We start from the raw sequence: 16,806 nt of genomic DNA, 5'->3' as shown, positions 1-16,806 counted from the left end.
CATCTTGCCAACTTTCTTTACCATCTGACAGTGAGCCCTCTCCAACGACGTGGTAGAATCCTATGCGTCCAAAATCCCAATACTTCACAATCTATTCATTTTATTTTCCTTTTTACTATCTACCAGCATGGAATGGAAAGCCCCTGCAAGTTCTTGTCTCTTCTCCTGGTCAAAATGTTAGAGGTTCTTGTCTGTTCTCCTTGTCAAAATACTACAGTGTCAGAAACAAGAATCGAAGAACACTGTAAACAACTCTGTCGCGTTACTTTCGCATCTGTATCAGGCACGCCCAACGCCGATTTTTGAGCCCCTTCCGTCACTATTTTTCAACATTCCATAAAATAAAAAAAGGAAGAGACAACAAATCAAACATAACGGAAGAAGAAGAATAAGAGGGAACCCAAAAAATCAGGAAAAGATAAGGAAACAGGGCAAGAAAACCTCAAAGACTACTTTCACTGCTACTTTGAGCTAGAACCGGAAATGGGTTCCTCACCGTTTCTCTTCTTCATGCTTCACCTCTTAGTATTCTGCTGTGGGCGGGCATTTTCCAAGAATGCAGAGTTGGGAGCTTTGATGAGCCTAAAGGCCAGTCTTGATCCAGAAAGCAGGTTGCTTGTTTCATGGACAGGATCAGGTGACCCGTGTGGTGGTTCGTTTGTGGGAGTTGCATGTAATCGCAGGGGTCAGGTTGCTAATATTTCTCTGCAAGGTAAATGGCTCTCAGGGAAGCTGTCTCCGGCGGTTGCTGAGCTCAGACACTTGACTGGGCTGTACTTGCACTACAATGCTCTGTATGGAGAGATACCCCGAGAAATTTCAACCTTGAGCGAGCTCACTGATTTGTATTTAAATGTTAATAACCTTTCCGGAGAGATCCCTCCTGAACTTGGAAATATGGGCAGCTTACAAGGTGTAGATTTTAGTCCTTCTGTGCTCCTCCGTAACTGTGTTTTTGTGTTAAGTTTTGTAAGGTTTTCTTTTCATAGCTTATTGTGCAAAATGCTCATTCTTTATTCCTTTTCTTTTCTCTCTCTGCGTCGGAAGGGGGAGGGGTAGGTCATCGGAGTAAACAGGATTACTAGCATAATGTGAGCAAGAAAAAACTTCAAGTTATTTTTTCTAGTTGCTAAAATCTGTTGCATGTTATTGTAGCTTTACCACTCTTGAGGTCCAAACTTAATAATATGAACTGTGCATGTGCTTTTATAATTTCTTTTACTTCTTTTTCTTTTTTAGTAGTGAAAATTTTCAACTTTTTCTTTTCATTTTTGAGTGAGAGAAAAAATTGAACTGTATTCTCTCTTTATAAGTTGAGTTTAGTGTGTTCACTCAGTTTGATATGTGGCTTTGTATGTTAATAATTTCAATCCTAGTCATTAGGTTGGTTCTCTTTATAAAATTTTAGTCTTTTCTTTATATCCCGCGTGAATTATATACTCAAAAAATGTCCCTGCTGGAGTAAATTGAAGACACAATCTGGAACTTCATGAGAAAAGTTTAAATCTTTACGTAGTCAGTGCAATTTTTGTTTTGTATTTACTGTTTAGCCTTGCACTGTGTTAAACGTTTCCTTGTGGCTCTGCTGTTGCTGTGTAGTTTTGCAGCTTTGTTATAATCAATTTACTGGAAGTATACCAACGCAGCTGGGGGCTCTAAAGAAGCTAAATGTTCTTGCTTTGCAATTTAATGAGTTAACTGGTGCAATCCCTGCAAGCTTAGGCGACTTGGGGTCGTTGATGAGACTAGACTTGAGTTTTAATCGCTTATTTGGCTCAATCCCGACAAAATTAGCTGATGCTCCAATTCTTGAAGTTCTAGACGTCCGAAACAACTCACTCTCTGGAAATGTTCCTAATGGTAATCTTATTCACCCAATATTATACTAGAGATATACATTTCTTGTAGTCCATGAAAATATGTTTACTTTGAACTCTTAAGGGAGGGGGGGGGGGGGGGCAAATGCTAGTTGAAAAATATTTTACTGGTTCAAAGCTATTTATGAAAATTTATGTACCATCAGATTTTTAACTTATGGGTGAGGGACGTCATTTTGATCTTTTAATGGTGGATGCAGCTTTGAAGCGATTGATTGGAGGATTTCAATACGAGAACAACCCAGGTTTATGTGGAGCTGGTTTTTCATCTTTAAGGGCTTGCACTGCTTCAGATCGCCCGAATCCAAGTAGACCTGAACCTTATGGTGGTGGCCCAACTGGTCTGTCAACAAGAGACATTCCAGAGACAGCTGATCTAAGATTGAACTGCAGTGAAACTCATTGCTCAAAATCGTCTAAAGCCTCGCAGGCTTCTGTCATTGTTGGAGTACTTGTGGTTTGTATCATTGTGTTAGTTATCGGAATTCTCAGTTTCTCCCACTATCATCGCAAACAAAAACTTGAGAACGCATCGGATGCACAAGATAGCCGCCTGCCTACTGATCATGCCAAGGGTGCTCAGAGGAAGAATGGTTCTCCGCTTATCAGCCTTGAATATCCCAGTGGGTGGGATCCACTCGCGGAGGGTCGACATTTTGGTGATGTCTCCCAAGAGTTTATGCAGAACTTCAGGTTTAATCTGGAAGAGGTGGAATCAGCTACTAGGTACTTTGCCGAGAAAAACTTATTGAGTAAAAGCAACTTCTCTGCTACTTATAGAGGAAGCCTAAGAGATGGATCAGTTGTTGCTGTTAAAAGCATTTCAAAAACTTGCTGCAAGTCAGAGGAATTAGAGTTCTTAAAGGGACTGAACATACTAACCTCGTTGAGGCATGAGAATGTGGTTCGTCTAAGAGGCTTCTGCTGTTCCAAAGACCGGAAAGAGTGTTTTCTTATTTATGATTTTGTTCAAAATGGAAATTTGTTGCAGTATTTTGATGTTGTGGATGGCAGTGATCATGTCCTTGACTGGTCAACAAGAGTTTCTATAATCAATGGAATTGCAAGAGGTGAGTTTATCTTCTGGTACTTCTCAGAGAATTTAGTCAGTTGATGCAGAAGCATGTTTGAAGACGTAAAAGTTTCAAAGGTCAAAACAATTTTGCAAGCTCATAAATCACTCAGAAAATACATTTCCTTCAAGTGCATTAGCAGTAAATGCTGCACCAAATTAGTAACATCAGACTAGTATCTCAAAAAACTTCTCTTTTATTTCACGTTTAATTTTACTTTTGAAACTTGTCTCTCTTGATTACCATTTGAACAAAGGAGTAAGATATGTACTGGCATGTTTTCACATAATGTGTTCATAGGCTTCATTGCTAATTTAGCTAACAACTTTTTTTCTCTTTTCATTTTCTGAGCAGGTATTGAGTATTTACATGGATACAAGGTGAATAAACCTGCCCTTGTTCACCAAAACATTTCTGCTGCGAGTGTGCTGATTGATCAACGAAACAGACCTTTGCTTTCTGATTCGGGTCTCCACAAATTACTTACTAATGATACTGTCTTCTCAACACTCAAGGATAGCGCTGCGATGGGATATTTGGCTCCTGAGTACAGTACTACTGGCCGGTTTACAGAGAAAAGTGATATTTATGCATTTGGGGTACTTTTGTTTCAAATCCTTTCTGGGGTTCGAAAAGTAACCAGCACAATGCAAGCTGCTGCTGACTTAGGAAAAACTCAGGACTTCATGGATAGAAATCTCCATGGAAAGTTCTCTGAACCTGAGGCCATAAGGGTTGGGAAGGTTGCTTTGTGGTGTATCCATGAATCTCCAGAGGAAAGACCTGGAATTGAGACAGTTCTACAGGAGCTTGGTAACTGCACTAACTTTTCCTAGAACTCAAAGGTTCTTATTCACAGGTATTGATTTTGTAATGTTCCGTGCTAATTATGATTTGTGGTCGATTGCTACTAACCACTTACAGATGACGGACTCTTTACAGAGATTGTAATGCAAAGTACTCTCAATGAGGACTAAACTTTATGTGAAATTAGCTAGTGGTGGTTTTTACTTGTGTCGCAACCTACTGTTTGAATGCTAATCATGATTTATGGTAGATTGCAACTAACCACTTACTGATGACGGACTCTTTAGAGAGATTGTAATGCAGAGTCCTCTCACCGAGGGCTAAACTTGATGTGATATTAGTGGGTGTTGGTTTTTCCTTCTGTGTCACAACCTATTCCAAGCGTCTTTTTTCTGATCTTTCTTCAACGCATATATGTATATATTCGCCTTTTCGACTTGGAGAAATCATATTTCCAGCTGCATGATGCATTGAATTAACCGTTCACCTTTCTCACATGTTGTGAATAACTGAATATGTATCTAGCAGTCTTTTAAAGTCTCTCGCTTCTCTCATTTCTCTGTTTTCTAACCACCTTTAGCATTTATCAAGATCGACCAGAGATGAAAGTATATCTCTCATCTGGAACCAAAAAGCAAATAGTGATGTAATATCGTCTCACCTGGAAAAAGAATATGATAATCAATTAAACTCTACAAAAAGTTTGTATAAACTTTATTAGGAGTATATTACATCAATTTGCTATTTACATTTGTCATCTGTAAGACCTTAAAGAATAGTCATTTAAACCGAAAAAGAGCCTAAAGTACTGCTCTCCAAGAACTTGATTTATAATGGGACACAAAGCTGATCTTAAGCTTTAACAACTCTTCCTTGAAGAGGAGATCTGATCCTGAATACGTGTTCTTCACCAGTACATTTGTCCACTTTAACAACCCAGTGGCTTGTTTTCCCTGATTTGATAGGATAATAATTAAAGTTGGCATTTGCAGATATTCTTGTCAGCAGCAATCCTTCCCCTATTGGTAACAGCTGAGTGTGCAAACCGCCTTTCCTCCAGGACCCCTTGCAAAATGCATTATAGCCTAGGACTATGGTGTTCTGTTGCCTGGTGCTTTCCTGTATTGTTCGGAGAACTCCTCCATGGTTTTCAAGATTACAGTCAATGGCTATGAAATCTGCCTCCTTGCAGTAGTTTGAAAGCATCATGTGGGCGTCTCCCATAACAAACTGAACTTGAGTTGCATTACTTCCCAAGATCTTTTCAGATATATCTAGTTCTTCTTGCCCACGAAGGATGCAAATTACACGTCCACCGGTTTGTTGAGCCGCTGCCACCAGGGCTAGTGTAGTGCAGTCCACAACGCTGGAACATGCAACAACGATTAATTGCACATTGTTTCCAGCAGCAAGAGCTGAAATGAATTCTGCTCCATTTGGCTCTTTGGTACTCTTTCCCTGCAGAAAAGTCACGTCACGGTCAATAACAGGCTAAAAGAAAGCTAATAACATTTGATTTTCATATACAGGAACATAGGCAAAATTCATAGGAGCTTCGAAGATTTTGCAGTTGATAGCACTCACCATTTTCATGGTTTTAAGGAATGCTTTTGTGGCATTTTCAGCAGACCAGCAACCCATATTTTCCTGCTTAGACATTTTAGAGAAGTTGATTACTTTTTTAACCTTGGATGTGGATTATAGAACCGCTCGTCCCAGCCATTCGTGTTGCATTTATATAGACTTGACCATGAAGGATATGCCACAATGAAGGTATTGTGCTTCGCTGGCACTATTAAATTAGAATGAATTGCAACCAAACAAATCAAGAATAGTATAAAATAGTGTCAATCAGAATCAATTGGACCGGAAATTCAATGCTTTCTGTCACCGTTATACTATTTAATCCGCAATATGCCGTTAATGAAGGCAGTGTTATGGTGGAATTTGTATATTGTAGCTTCAACCTGATCAATGGCAGTATACACTTTTTTCCTCTCTACTTTTACCAGATATCATAAGTCATTCCCTTAGAACTTTAAGCTTCCCTTTATAGTTTAGACACATTTTAACCTACGAGAGAAAAGTATGACCACTTCACCATCTCAGAAGGAAGAAAGTTAGATGGAACCGAAACAGCGCTAACAAAGATGCTTATTTTCTGAGCTACCACTTAGCTCAGGGAAAAAATTGTTTTAAGGGTGAAAAACAAAAAAACTCCTCGTGATAAACCTAATATATAAAAATGTCCCCCATGGTTTCAAAACGTACAACATGACACCTCATATTTTGAACTAAATTGTAAAGGTGATGAAATTCGTTAAATTTAACGGAAATGCATGAAAAATGCCTTGATATAATTAAGCAAAAGACAACTCAACAAAATCATTTGTTTTATTCTCTACAAAGATAGAATTGAGGGTTAAGGGGTAAAATAAGTATATTTGTTAAAAATTAGGTATAAATTTTTTTTAAGGTTCCAATAAGTCATTTCCATTAAATTTAACGGATTCCGTCACGTTTACAGTTTTGTTCAAAACATGAAGTGTCGTTTTATACGTTTTGAAACTATGGGGATTTTTCTGTATACAAGATTTATCACGGGAGACTTTTTTGTTTTTTACCCTTGTTTTAACTTACATGGAAGGAGGCAAAAGGCCCAAATGTGCAAGATAAGGAAAGAAAAGGAGAGGGTGGTTGGGAGGAAGCGGAGGAATTGGTAAATTTCGTGGAGGCTGCTTTGAGAATAATTTTGTATTACTTAATTGTCAAATCTGATCATATCGAGGATCCAATTAATTCATCATATAATGCACCACTCCTTATAATTGAAATCTCTCATTAGCTGTCATGTCCTTTGCTGGACAGACATTTGAAATTCGAGGAAATTGTTAATAATAGCAACGAACTACAACTTGTAATCTTGTATTAATACTAATTAATCTGTAGAGACAAGGCAGAAAAACCTTGCTGTATCAAGATTCCTTCTGAACAGAGCCAATCCAAATAGGAAGTGCAACATCAAACACTGTGCCGAGGCAAACCAAAACCCTGAAAATGATTCAGCTTTGTTGCATGAATCTGATCCTTCCGCAAGATACGTTAAAAATCAGCAAATTGCATTGTACGAACAAGTACGTTAGACCCCCAACACAAAAAAGAAATACTTTCGAATTGGCAATCAGTTTTTTTGGGGGGTGAGGGGGTGAGCATCGCACCAGCTTTCTTTGGATATGGTGAAGGTAGCATTTTGCCTGTTAACTTTTTGCTTTTATCTTAAACAACTTAATTCAATCTTCAACCACACCTATTACTGTCATAAATCAGTAGATCTAAAGCCTAAAATGGACCAAAAGTGGGAGCATTTTCTCCTTGGACCTGTCTCAAGAATTTAGTAAGAAGGTGAGGATTTGTATCATGGACAAGACAGGGCAACAACTGATGCCTCGTTCTCTATACTCCATAGTCACTCTTCATCAGTGTCATCCGATACAGAGCAAAAGACGACAGCATGCATAACATATGGATGCATGTGGCTAACTCGATTAGAAACTCTAGTTTCGTCTAGAGAACCTGTACCCTTCAAGGAACCAAAGCATTAAAATATCTAGCACTGCAGAAGCAGAGTTGCTAAGTGTAAATCTTGCCTCCGGATAGCCTTGCAGAGATCTAGATCCGGTCAAGTTGTCGCCCAGGAAAACACATTGATTGACAGAGAAATAACGTGCTTAAATTCTCTGTCTTTTGGTCTTTCTTGCACAACGGGAGGTCCCATTACTCTGATGCTGCTGAATAGATCAGGCAACTGGGGGAAAAAGTTAATTGGTCATGATAAAGCATATACTGTAGTCTGTACGTGCATTTTTCTCTTGGATTACAACACACACTTCTTGGAAATTTCTTCCCTCTCAATGGATCTATTTTATTTTGATATATTTGACAAACTAACCTTATGCTCTGTGAAACAGGGGCAAGAAATTGTCGCAAAGCAAATTTTGGAAAGAAAAATTCCACCTATTCTTCAATTATCATGATTGATTGTATAATCAGAGTCTACAGTGTGCACATTTTGCGAATGAGAATGCACGTAAGTTGGCTAAGTGCATGTAGGTGTTACGATTAAGGTGTATAAACCGTCAATCAGTAGAAGCACTAACAACCCTTCTGGCCCTTTGTCACATTCAGCATCCACAAACATTAATTCAAAACAGATGCTGAAAACATCTGAAGACTGATTTAAACTTAGTAGGTGTCAAAAATGCTGAAATATTATTATGTTGCTGCAGTACTTGGAAAGGTCTACAGGATGTGCACGTTCGTCCGCAGCAAGCTTGAGCTACGCAACAGAGAATTGAGGTATTCGTTCAAGCTCTGAGGTTTAGGGATAATTATTGGACAACTTTAATATCAACAGATGCGTGTTTATACAATGCCAGTCCATAGTGTTGACACCAAGGATCGACAAGGGGAAAAATAGGGAAACGTTCATAGATTTGTCATGAAACAGGTAAATTCGACGCAAGTCTTTTTTATTTCTTTTGGTGGTTTCATGTTTAAGCAGTTAGCTGATTGTGTAGATATACTAACAAAGGGCGTTTGATAAGTTGATCCGCCCCAGTGTTTCGTATCTGTGACGCACTAAATTGTGATATAGTTGTGAAAATTGGAGCAAGTATTGCCCAGTAACTCAGAGCTTCAAAAGAATTAGCTAGATAAGTAGTCCACTACTGAAATAGCAGATAGGTGCTGCAATCTTCATTATTTGCAGTTTCAGAATTATACTGCGCATTTTGTTATCAATTAAGCTTAAGCAAATCCGTGTCATCTCTAATATCAGTTCTCTTTATCTTATTTGATTTTTGGTAAATACAAAATGAACAGCCACCACCGAGTACAAGCTTTGGAGAGCTGAAGTGCAACTAGTTCCCAGGAAGATTAAACCCGAAACACATGCTCTTCACCTGTGTATTTGTCAATTTTAACCAGCCAACGCCTCTTCTTGCCTGAAACAGCAGATCTATTACTCTTGTTGACATTTTCAGCTATCTTGGTTACTAGCAAGCCTTCTCCTATGGGCAACAAATGAGCTTTCAACCCCTGCGGGCACCTCCATGAGCCCATGGAACATGCATGGTATGCAATAACAATAGCATTCCTGCTAATCACTTGCACAGTTTCAAGAATACGCTGACAATTCTCGAGATAACAGTCTATAAGAATGCAATCAGCTTCTCTATAGTCGTTGCAGAGTAAATTTAGGGCGTCACCAATAACAAACTTGACATGTATTGCACTATCGCCGAGGGCTATTTCTGAGGAGTGTTGTTCATGAACTCCACGAACAATGCATATGACTTGACCACCAGTTTGCAACGCAGCAGCTACCAGGGCCAGTGTGATTGAATCAGCCGCACTTGCACACGCAATAACCATAAGTTGTGCATTGTTGCCAGCAGCGACTGCCGAAATGAACTCCGCTGCATCTGGCTCCTTGGCACCTTTTGTCTGTAATCGTTAAGAAACGTTAAACAAGTGTACGCATCTTGCCTTGATTTATAGCAACCTGCATCTTATACTAATGAAATGGACATCATCAGTGAGCTCAAGTGACCTATGGCACCAGTTATGCAAGAAAAGTAACAATAATAGCTATCTCATGTGCATGTCAATCTCACCATTTTCACTGCTCGGAGATAGGCTCCAGTCGCATTTTCAACAGACCAGCTCGCCATCTTCCCCTTCAGGCTTTGTCAGTCTCCCTATCTGGTTTGAGCCCACTTTCAGGGAGTAGAAGACAGCCAAGCCTGCTTTATAAAGGGATGAATTTCTTATTTGTCTGCTTCTAATTACAGCATGCAGCATTCAATTCAAGGTAAGTTACAGGTATGGCCAAAGGGGCTACTAGACCTGGTCATGTTCAATCTATAATAATGATGAACAAGGAATGAGGGGTGAATTTAATCCATTTAGAAACAAGATGCCAGAGAAATTATTCATCTCTGTCTGCAGTACTTACTTTGTGGAGCTACCTAAACTCCACCGTATTCTGTTGCATTTAGCTCAAGTCCGATCAAACGATGGTCATAATTAATCACTAGCGTTAAAAACCGTTTCCCAAGATATTCTTATGTTCATTGTGATGTTATGCGTCAAGGGAACAATCTGAATTTTATATTGCAGCAAGGGATATTGGAGAAATCCGTATAAATCATTTATCACGAGAGACAGAAAAATGAGAACCATGCTGGTCCCAGACCTGACACCGATTCGCTAAAAAAATTGCTGCAAGTCGAATCAAACAACTAGTGAACAACAGTAAGGCAAAAGAAAGAATGGTTCTGATGATAAAATGGGAATTGAATTTGGTCATATATTGCATGAAATCGATGACAAATGATCTGAGGCGTGAAATTGCTGTCTGCTTGCCTCTCTTCCACTGCTATGCGGATGAACATATACATAGGTTGTGGGCCTCTGGCAAACCCGCTGCCTAGACTCATCAACATTCATGGACTTTCTAAAGCCTCTCACAGATATCTTTTTTGCTCCTCCTGGGGTGCGATTCAGGTCGCTGATATATGTTGCAAATTTACATGATTGGGAGAGAGAATGTGAATACGGAAGAGAACGGATACGGTCTAAGATTCAGCTTGGCGGTTTTGCGACCTTTGTAAGGAACATGTTGCACATCACTGCATGGAATGATGGCAAATGGTATAAAGCATCACAAATGCTGCAACCGGCAAAGGTTAATCTTTTCTAGCTACTTGTGAAGAATGACCAATTTAAGAGCAAAACATAAAAATTGACATATTAAAAACAACTTTGGCTTGGTTGACAAAGTTGCTAATTGAATGAAAAACCTTGTGATGGATAAAAATTGAATACCTTTAAACATCATGGAGACCTCTGCTATTTTAAGATGTAATAGCTGTTTTCTTTTCTTACCCCCCCTTTCCCAGAGAAAAAAAACACCACCCCATCCACATACACACATTTTGTAAGCCATACGGATTGCGGTGGTAAACAAATATATGTGCTGCAATTTGGTTCACGATGATTGTTGTTTCCGATGTCAATGCCTAGAAGATTATATGCTTAGCCAGTTTTTTTATTTTTTTATTTTTTTATTTTTGGTTTTATGGAATTATATATTTCCTTTTCACATACAGTGATTTTTGTGATCACTACTAAACCGGGGGAAGTAGAAGGTGCTGTGATTTGATTGCGTTGTCTTTGAATTGTTTATCTTGTTTGAGCATTTTTTATGATGTTGCGGAGAGAGTCTATCATCGACATCTTCTATGAGAAGCACTTGAGTCATTTGATTGATGTCATAACATCCTCATGCTCACCTAATAGCGTTGCTCAATAGGTAGTAATAGGGTATTGTTATGGATCAGTGTTGGGAATTGTTATGGTAGTAATAGGGTTTTGGGAATTGTAATAAAGATATGTAAATAAAGAAAATCCAAAAAAGAAGAGAGATCCAAAAGTATAATGGAGCCAAACAGGCATTTATTTTTATGTGCCACGTCAGCCACAAGAATAAGTGGAACTACGTAGTTTTGTGTTAGACAGGAAATTGGACATAGAAAATTGGACAGAGGATCCCGTCTGCATCTAAGGATGTCTCTAATAAAATTGAAATTTGAAATTTGAAATTTGAAATCTGAATTTATTATATTATTGAATTGTTAAATATTAAATCTAATATATTTGAGTGCAAGTAATTCAACTGTTGGTCTTAAAAGTGTCGAGTAGAAATTTCATATTTAAACTAAAATTTGTATAGAATTCGAGTTAGGACCCATTAATTAGATGATCTTATTATACAATTCAATAAATAAATTATTACCAAAAGAGAAATGTCACAAATATTGAATAGGTTCAAATGGTGAAATCATATAAATATATACATGGGTTTCAAATAAAATTATTAGTTTTAAACCCCTATATATATCTATTGAATACCATGTGTAAAATTACGATTAGCATGTTCAGATGAAATCCAATAGAGATAAATTACGTGTTATTCGTACTGTTCAGATAAAATTAAATAGACATATACATGAGTTTATAGAAAAAAACCTATTCATACACATGATCAATGAGGGATGGAAAAATTCATTTTGAAAAATATGAGGGATGGAAAAATTCATTTTTTGAAATGTGAGGAACGAAACAATTCATTTTGTAAAATGTTAGGGACGAAAAAATTCATTTTGTGAAATGTGAGGAACTATGAATCAGATTATGTAAAAATTTGATTTGACAATTTTGCCCTTCAAAAATGATCACATACAAGTCACGTGGTGGATTCCGGCCAAAAACTAGTCAGAAACCTAAGTAGGGACCAAATTTGGTCAATTTGAATTTGTAAGGGACGTAAAATTACACTTTTAAAAGTGAGGGACGAAAAAAGTCATCTTGTCAAATGTAAGGAACATTTTGAACGATTTTCCCATTTAACATTACTCGGAATATGGAAATAGACAAATATTTCTATTTGGCAAACGCTTATTAGTTTTCCTCAAATCTCTTTAAATCTTTTCTCCTATTCTTCTCCTAAAAGTTTCATCTAGTTAGTTGTACCTTCTCCTAAAAATATTTGGGCTTTTTCTTTTTGATCATTTCTTAAATTAATAAAATTATTGCTTTTTCTTAAGAAAGAAAAAGAGACAGACAGAGAGATGACCTAATTCACCTTCATCTGTGAATCTAAAAGTAGGAGATAAACACTTGTTAGTGATGTGTAGGCATTGCTAAAATTTATTTTTCAAAATTTATTTACCAATAATATCAATACACATTTCAACCATCTGTTTATTTCATATATATCATATCAAAAATATATTACAATATTTTTTATCAAAAAATTATGCTAAATAATATACTACCCAGACACACTCACTATTAATTTTTTGAGTTTGAATTGAGGCTTTCAATACAAAAAAAAAAAATTCTGAATTAGAGAAAGGTAGGAGCTGTATAAATAAGATATCTCTTTAATTTAATCAAATGATGATGACGTTTTGGTTAGGTTAAACTAGGTAAATTACAATTAATACGTACATTATCGAACTAAAACATAAAAAGCGCGCCGACATCACAGGAAATTAATTAGTATTATGGGAATATCTCCTTTCCCATTTGAGAGAGAGGGAAAAAGAAAAAATAAAAAAGGGGAAGGAAAAAGGAAGCCCCTGTGAAGGCGGTGGACTGCAGTGATAATTCAACGCAAGTACAGAACCCTTGCCGCTGAGAATTGAGATCACACAATTCAGAGAACCCATTCATTTGTTGCTCTCGGGCGTGGTAATGGGGAACGCGTACTGTATCTTTTGCGGGTGCGTGGGCCAGGCCAACGTAGGCGTCGTGGAAAAATGGGGCCGGTTTCTGAAACTGGCGCAACCAGGTCTCCACTTCTTCAATCCTTTCGCCGGCGAATCCCTCGCCGGAATTATCTCCACTAGAATCAGTTCTCTCGACGTCAAAATCGAGACCAAAACCAAGGTCCTCCCTCCTACCCGCTTTTGCAATCCTTTGTTTTCCCCTTAAGAAAATATAATACATATATGGATGAATCAATGAATAAACACCGCAGTGACTTATGTTGACTGTTGCGAATCCGGAAATCCTAAAACGACATCGGTTCTCTTCCTGATCGCCTAATTCTGGATTGATTTTCTTTGACGAAAGATTCTTATCTCGCCGTTTCTCGATGATCATCTATTTTAACTGTGTTATCGTGGACGAAATCTTGTTTCTCTGTTTCCCCTTTTTTATTTGTTGACGGTAAGGTTTAAATTGTAAATTAGTGTACTATAGACTGGATGAAGTGAAAGTCAACCAAAAAAATTCAGTTTCTGTTCTTGAGCTCTGCTTGTTTTCTTATTTGTTTTACGGTATACTATATCACCACAAGCTTCTAGATGTATGATCCGTTAGAGTTGACAATATTCATCCTGCACCTTTTACCTTTTTGGTCCGAGTAGTCACAACTTTACAGCTTTACTTGTTAGGTAATTTAGAGATCTAAAGATGGGCAGATTTTCCCTGTCCCTTCTACGAAATTCACATTGTCAGCAATGTTGGGATTTTATAAGGTGTTTTTCTTTTTATGCTATGAATCTCATTGTTGAATTCTTGAAATCATGTAACTCAATTGCTCGGTAACTTTGGCATGAATGTTTAGTTTGTGTCAAAGTTTAGTTGAATCACTATCCTCTAAAGTGAATTCATAAGCTTAAGAACTTCTGATGTATTCACAAATACTTCGTATGCCAAGAATTATGAGATGTTCGACCCCAAATAATTTCAGAATTACATTGAACAATCAGAATCAACATTTCAGGATTTTAATTATGCTTTGGATGAGCCTTGGCTTTTTTTTTTCACCTTTGTTTGAAAGCAATAAGTTGTAGTCTTACGATAGAGAGTATCACTTGTCTTCCATTCTACAGGACAATGTCTTTGTCCAAATGCATTGCTCGATTCTATATCGAGTGATCGGATCAAATGCTGATGATGCATTCTACGAGTTGCAAAATCCCAGGGAACAGATTCAAGCATATGTATTTGATGGTAGTTTTCTTAATTCTGCAACATTTTTGGTATTAATGACAATTTTTGACATTGCTGACCTTACTCTTAAATAATCTATATTCATGTGATTGTTGTATTTCTTTCACAGTGGTTCGAGCTCATGTTCCCAAAATGAATTTGGATGAGCTTTTTGAGCAGAAGGGTGATGTAGCTCAGGCTGTATTGGAAGAACTTGAGAAGGTAAATTGATGTGGCATAACATTTCCCAATTATTCACGCCTCTTGCTTTTCGTGGATATCAAAAGATGATTTGCCTGTGTTGTACTACTCAAAGTGAGGATGATATTAGTAGTTCTGAAGAACTTTCTCTTTCTCTCCAATATCCCAGGCATGCTTGTTTCCTTGATTGAAGTTTTATAATTAATTGAGAGTTGATCTCTTGAAACAGATTTCAAGGATGAAATTTTACATTAGTACAACTTTGACCAGTATCTTCAAATGTTGCTTAGAAGATAATCTGTGCAAATATTTTTCTTCAAGTCCTTAATCCTGTTTTAAATCTGTTTCAGGTTGATAATTTGCAGGCTTTTCTTTTTGGTTTACCAAATGTTGATGAATCTTCTAATTGATGAAGAAGTGAATAGGTTTTTTTGTTAGAATTTGTGTTATACTTGTAACAATTGAGGAAGTAGTCCTTTAACTGTCAGTGGCATATTGTTTGCCATGCAAGAATAAGGGTAATTAGACATTGTACTTATGGAGTCTTTCATTTGTATGAGGAGATTTTATTTTGTGATGCAAAATGGATGTATAGGACTCGTGATCAAGTATACCTATTTAGATCTCTCTTTTTCATTGCACTTCTTGTAAGTCAGTAGTAGTTGTCATGCTGAACAGTGTAGTTTAATTTTTCAAATGCTAACCTATTAACTTTGCTTATGAAGATCACCTTGTTCAGAATATCAATCTTATGTTGAATTCGTGACTCAGGTAATGGGAGCATATGGATACAACATTGAACAGATACTGATGGTGGACATTATTCCTGATCCCTCTGTGCGCAAAGCTATGAATGAGATAAATGCAGGTGAGGATGTAGGACCCCTAGCTATTTGAGGTGTTATTCTGCAAATTTCTCCATACTTCAGTTCTTGGTGTTGGTTATATAACGAATCAACATTATTCTTTCATGTGTTCCACACTACTTTTTTGGGGTTTTTTTTTGGGGGGTGGGGGTGTTGTTCAGAGGGGTTAAATTCACAGAGATTCTCCCAAAACTGATCCATATATATGACAAGTTTTGCTTTTGGATCACAAGAATGCAGCAGCTGCTGTTTGTATCAGCATCTAGTTTTGTTTTGCCTTGGTTTTTCTATGAACAGCGTTATACATGTATGTGTATTTTGATGGTACGTCTTTTTGGTCTTTAATTTGGAGTTAAAAAGTACAAATCTCTCCAGATTCTCTGTATCAACACACACACACACATTTCACTGTAGCTGTTAGGCGGCTAAATGTCCTTTTCTTATTCTGCATAATAGCTCAAAGGCAACAGCTGGCTAGTGTGTACAAGGGAGAAGCAGAGAAGATCCTGCAGATTAAAAAGGCAGAAGCTGATGCTGAAGCAAAGTATTTAGGAGGAGTTGGGGTTGCAAGGCAGAGACAGGCAATTACAGACGGCTTGCGAGAGAACATCCTGAATTTCTCTCACAAAATCGAAGGCACCTCAGCTAAGGAAGTGATGGATCTGATCATGGTCACCCAGTATTTTGATACAATCAAGGACCTTGGGAATTCTTCCAAGAACACTACAGTTTTCATACCCCATGGCCCTGGTCATGTTCGGGATATTGGTGAGCAGATACGCAATGGCCTGATGGAGGCCTCCAGTGCACAGATATGTGCTGAATAGGTTTATTGGTTTTTCGGATGTTCAAAGGATTGAGGAGTTATTGGTTTGATAATCACATCAGACATTACATGGTTATACGTCTTTCTCGTGATATTGTAAATGGTCTTTTTTGGCTAAGAATATGGTGTAGTGTCTGACTGTTTGATTAGGATCCCGTTCTTTTATTAGGATTCAGGGTCTTTTGTCGAACCTCGAGGCATTTTGCCACGAGTTTTACTTGCTTAAATGCGCTATTCTCTGTTCTTCCATGGAACCTTTTTCATCTCCGATTTTATTGTGTGCACTATTAGCACACATCTGGCGTTGCCCTACGCTATGCCTTCCTCACGGATTAAATGGGCATGGTGCGCTCAGCTTATAAGGGGCGGCTACACTCTCTCCAAGAAACTCACTGTTTTTTGGGCCTCCCCGGTGATATTCTCATTCGGCAGTTTTGGTTTTTTTTTTTGTGGCAACAGTAACATTTCTATAATTTAATTTATCCTATTTCGTAGAGAGGAGTCTAAAGAGACTGTGTAAGTAATTGGCAGGTATGTAGATTTGACTAGATTAAAGGAGTGTTATAACAGTTTCTTTTGAATTTGTGTCA

General features: G+C 37.7%; 4 protein-coding genes across 4 annotated transcripts; 2 read left to right on the top strand and 2 right to left on the bottom strand.

Moving 5' to 3' along the window:
- Positions 1-389: 389 nt before the first annotated feature.
- LOC113763095 (LRR receptor-like serine/threonine-protein kinase GSO1) lies at positions 390-4,085 on the top strand. Its single transcript, XM_027306803.1, has 4 exons — positions 390-913; positions 1,600-1,860; positions 2,078-2,947; positions 3,305-4,085. The coding sequence occupies exons 1-4, from the start codon at positions 484-486 to the stop codon at positions 3,784-3,786; spliced, it is 2,043 nt and encodes a 680-aa protein (XP_027162604.1). The 5' UTR covers positions 390-483; the 3' UTR covers positions 3,787-4,085.
- A 524-nt stretch (positions 4,086-4,609) lies between these two features.
- LOC113754843 lies at positions 4,610-5,416 on the bottom strand. Its single transcript, XM_027299086.1, has 2 exons — positions 5,342-5,416; positions 4,610-5,215 (listed from the first exon to the last, which is right to left on the bottom strand). Exons 1-2 carry the CDS (start codon positions 5,414-5,416, stop codon positions 4,610-4,612), a joined length of 681 nt encoding a protein of 226 aa, XP_027154887.1.
- Positions 5,417-8,692: 3,276 nt separating this feature from the next.
- On the bottom strand, positions 8,693-9,489 carry LOC113754831. Its single transcript, XM_027299084.1, has 2 exons — positions 9,433-9,489; positions 8,693-9,262 (listed from the first exon to the last, which is right to left on the bottom strand). The coding sequence occupies exons 1-2, from the start codon at positions 9,487-9,489 to the stop codon at positions 8,693-8,695; spliced, it is 627 nt and encodes a 208-aa protein (XP_027154885.1).
- Positions 9,490-12,920: 3,431 nt separating this feature from the next.
- On the top strand, positions 12,921-16,465 carry LOC113762209 (protein PPLZ12). The gene is made up of 5 exons (XM_027305546.1): positions 12,921-13,273; positions 14,224-14,344; positions 14,454-14,545; positions 15,296-15,392; positions 15,847-16,465. The coding sequence occupies exons 1-5, from the start codon at positions 13,079-13,081 to the stop codon at positions 16,215-16,217; spliced, it is 876 nt and encodes a 291-aa protein (XP_027161347.1). The 5' UTR covers positions 12,921-13,078; the 3' UTR covers positions 16,218-16,465.
- Positions 16,466-16,806: the final 341 nt, after the last annotated feature.

This window comes from Coffea eugenioides, chromosome 2, assembly GCF_003713205.1.
Source record: "Coffea eugenioides isolate CCC68of chromosome 2, Ceug_1.0, whole genome shotgun sequence".
NCBI lineage: Eukaryota > Viridiplantae > Streptophyta > Magnoliopsida > Gentianales > Rubiaceae > Coffea > Coffea eugenioides.
The sequence above is the reverse complement of the archived record's forward strand: the minus strand, read 5'-3'. Positions and strand labels throughout refer to the sequence as shown.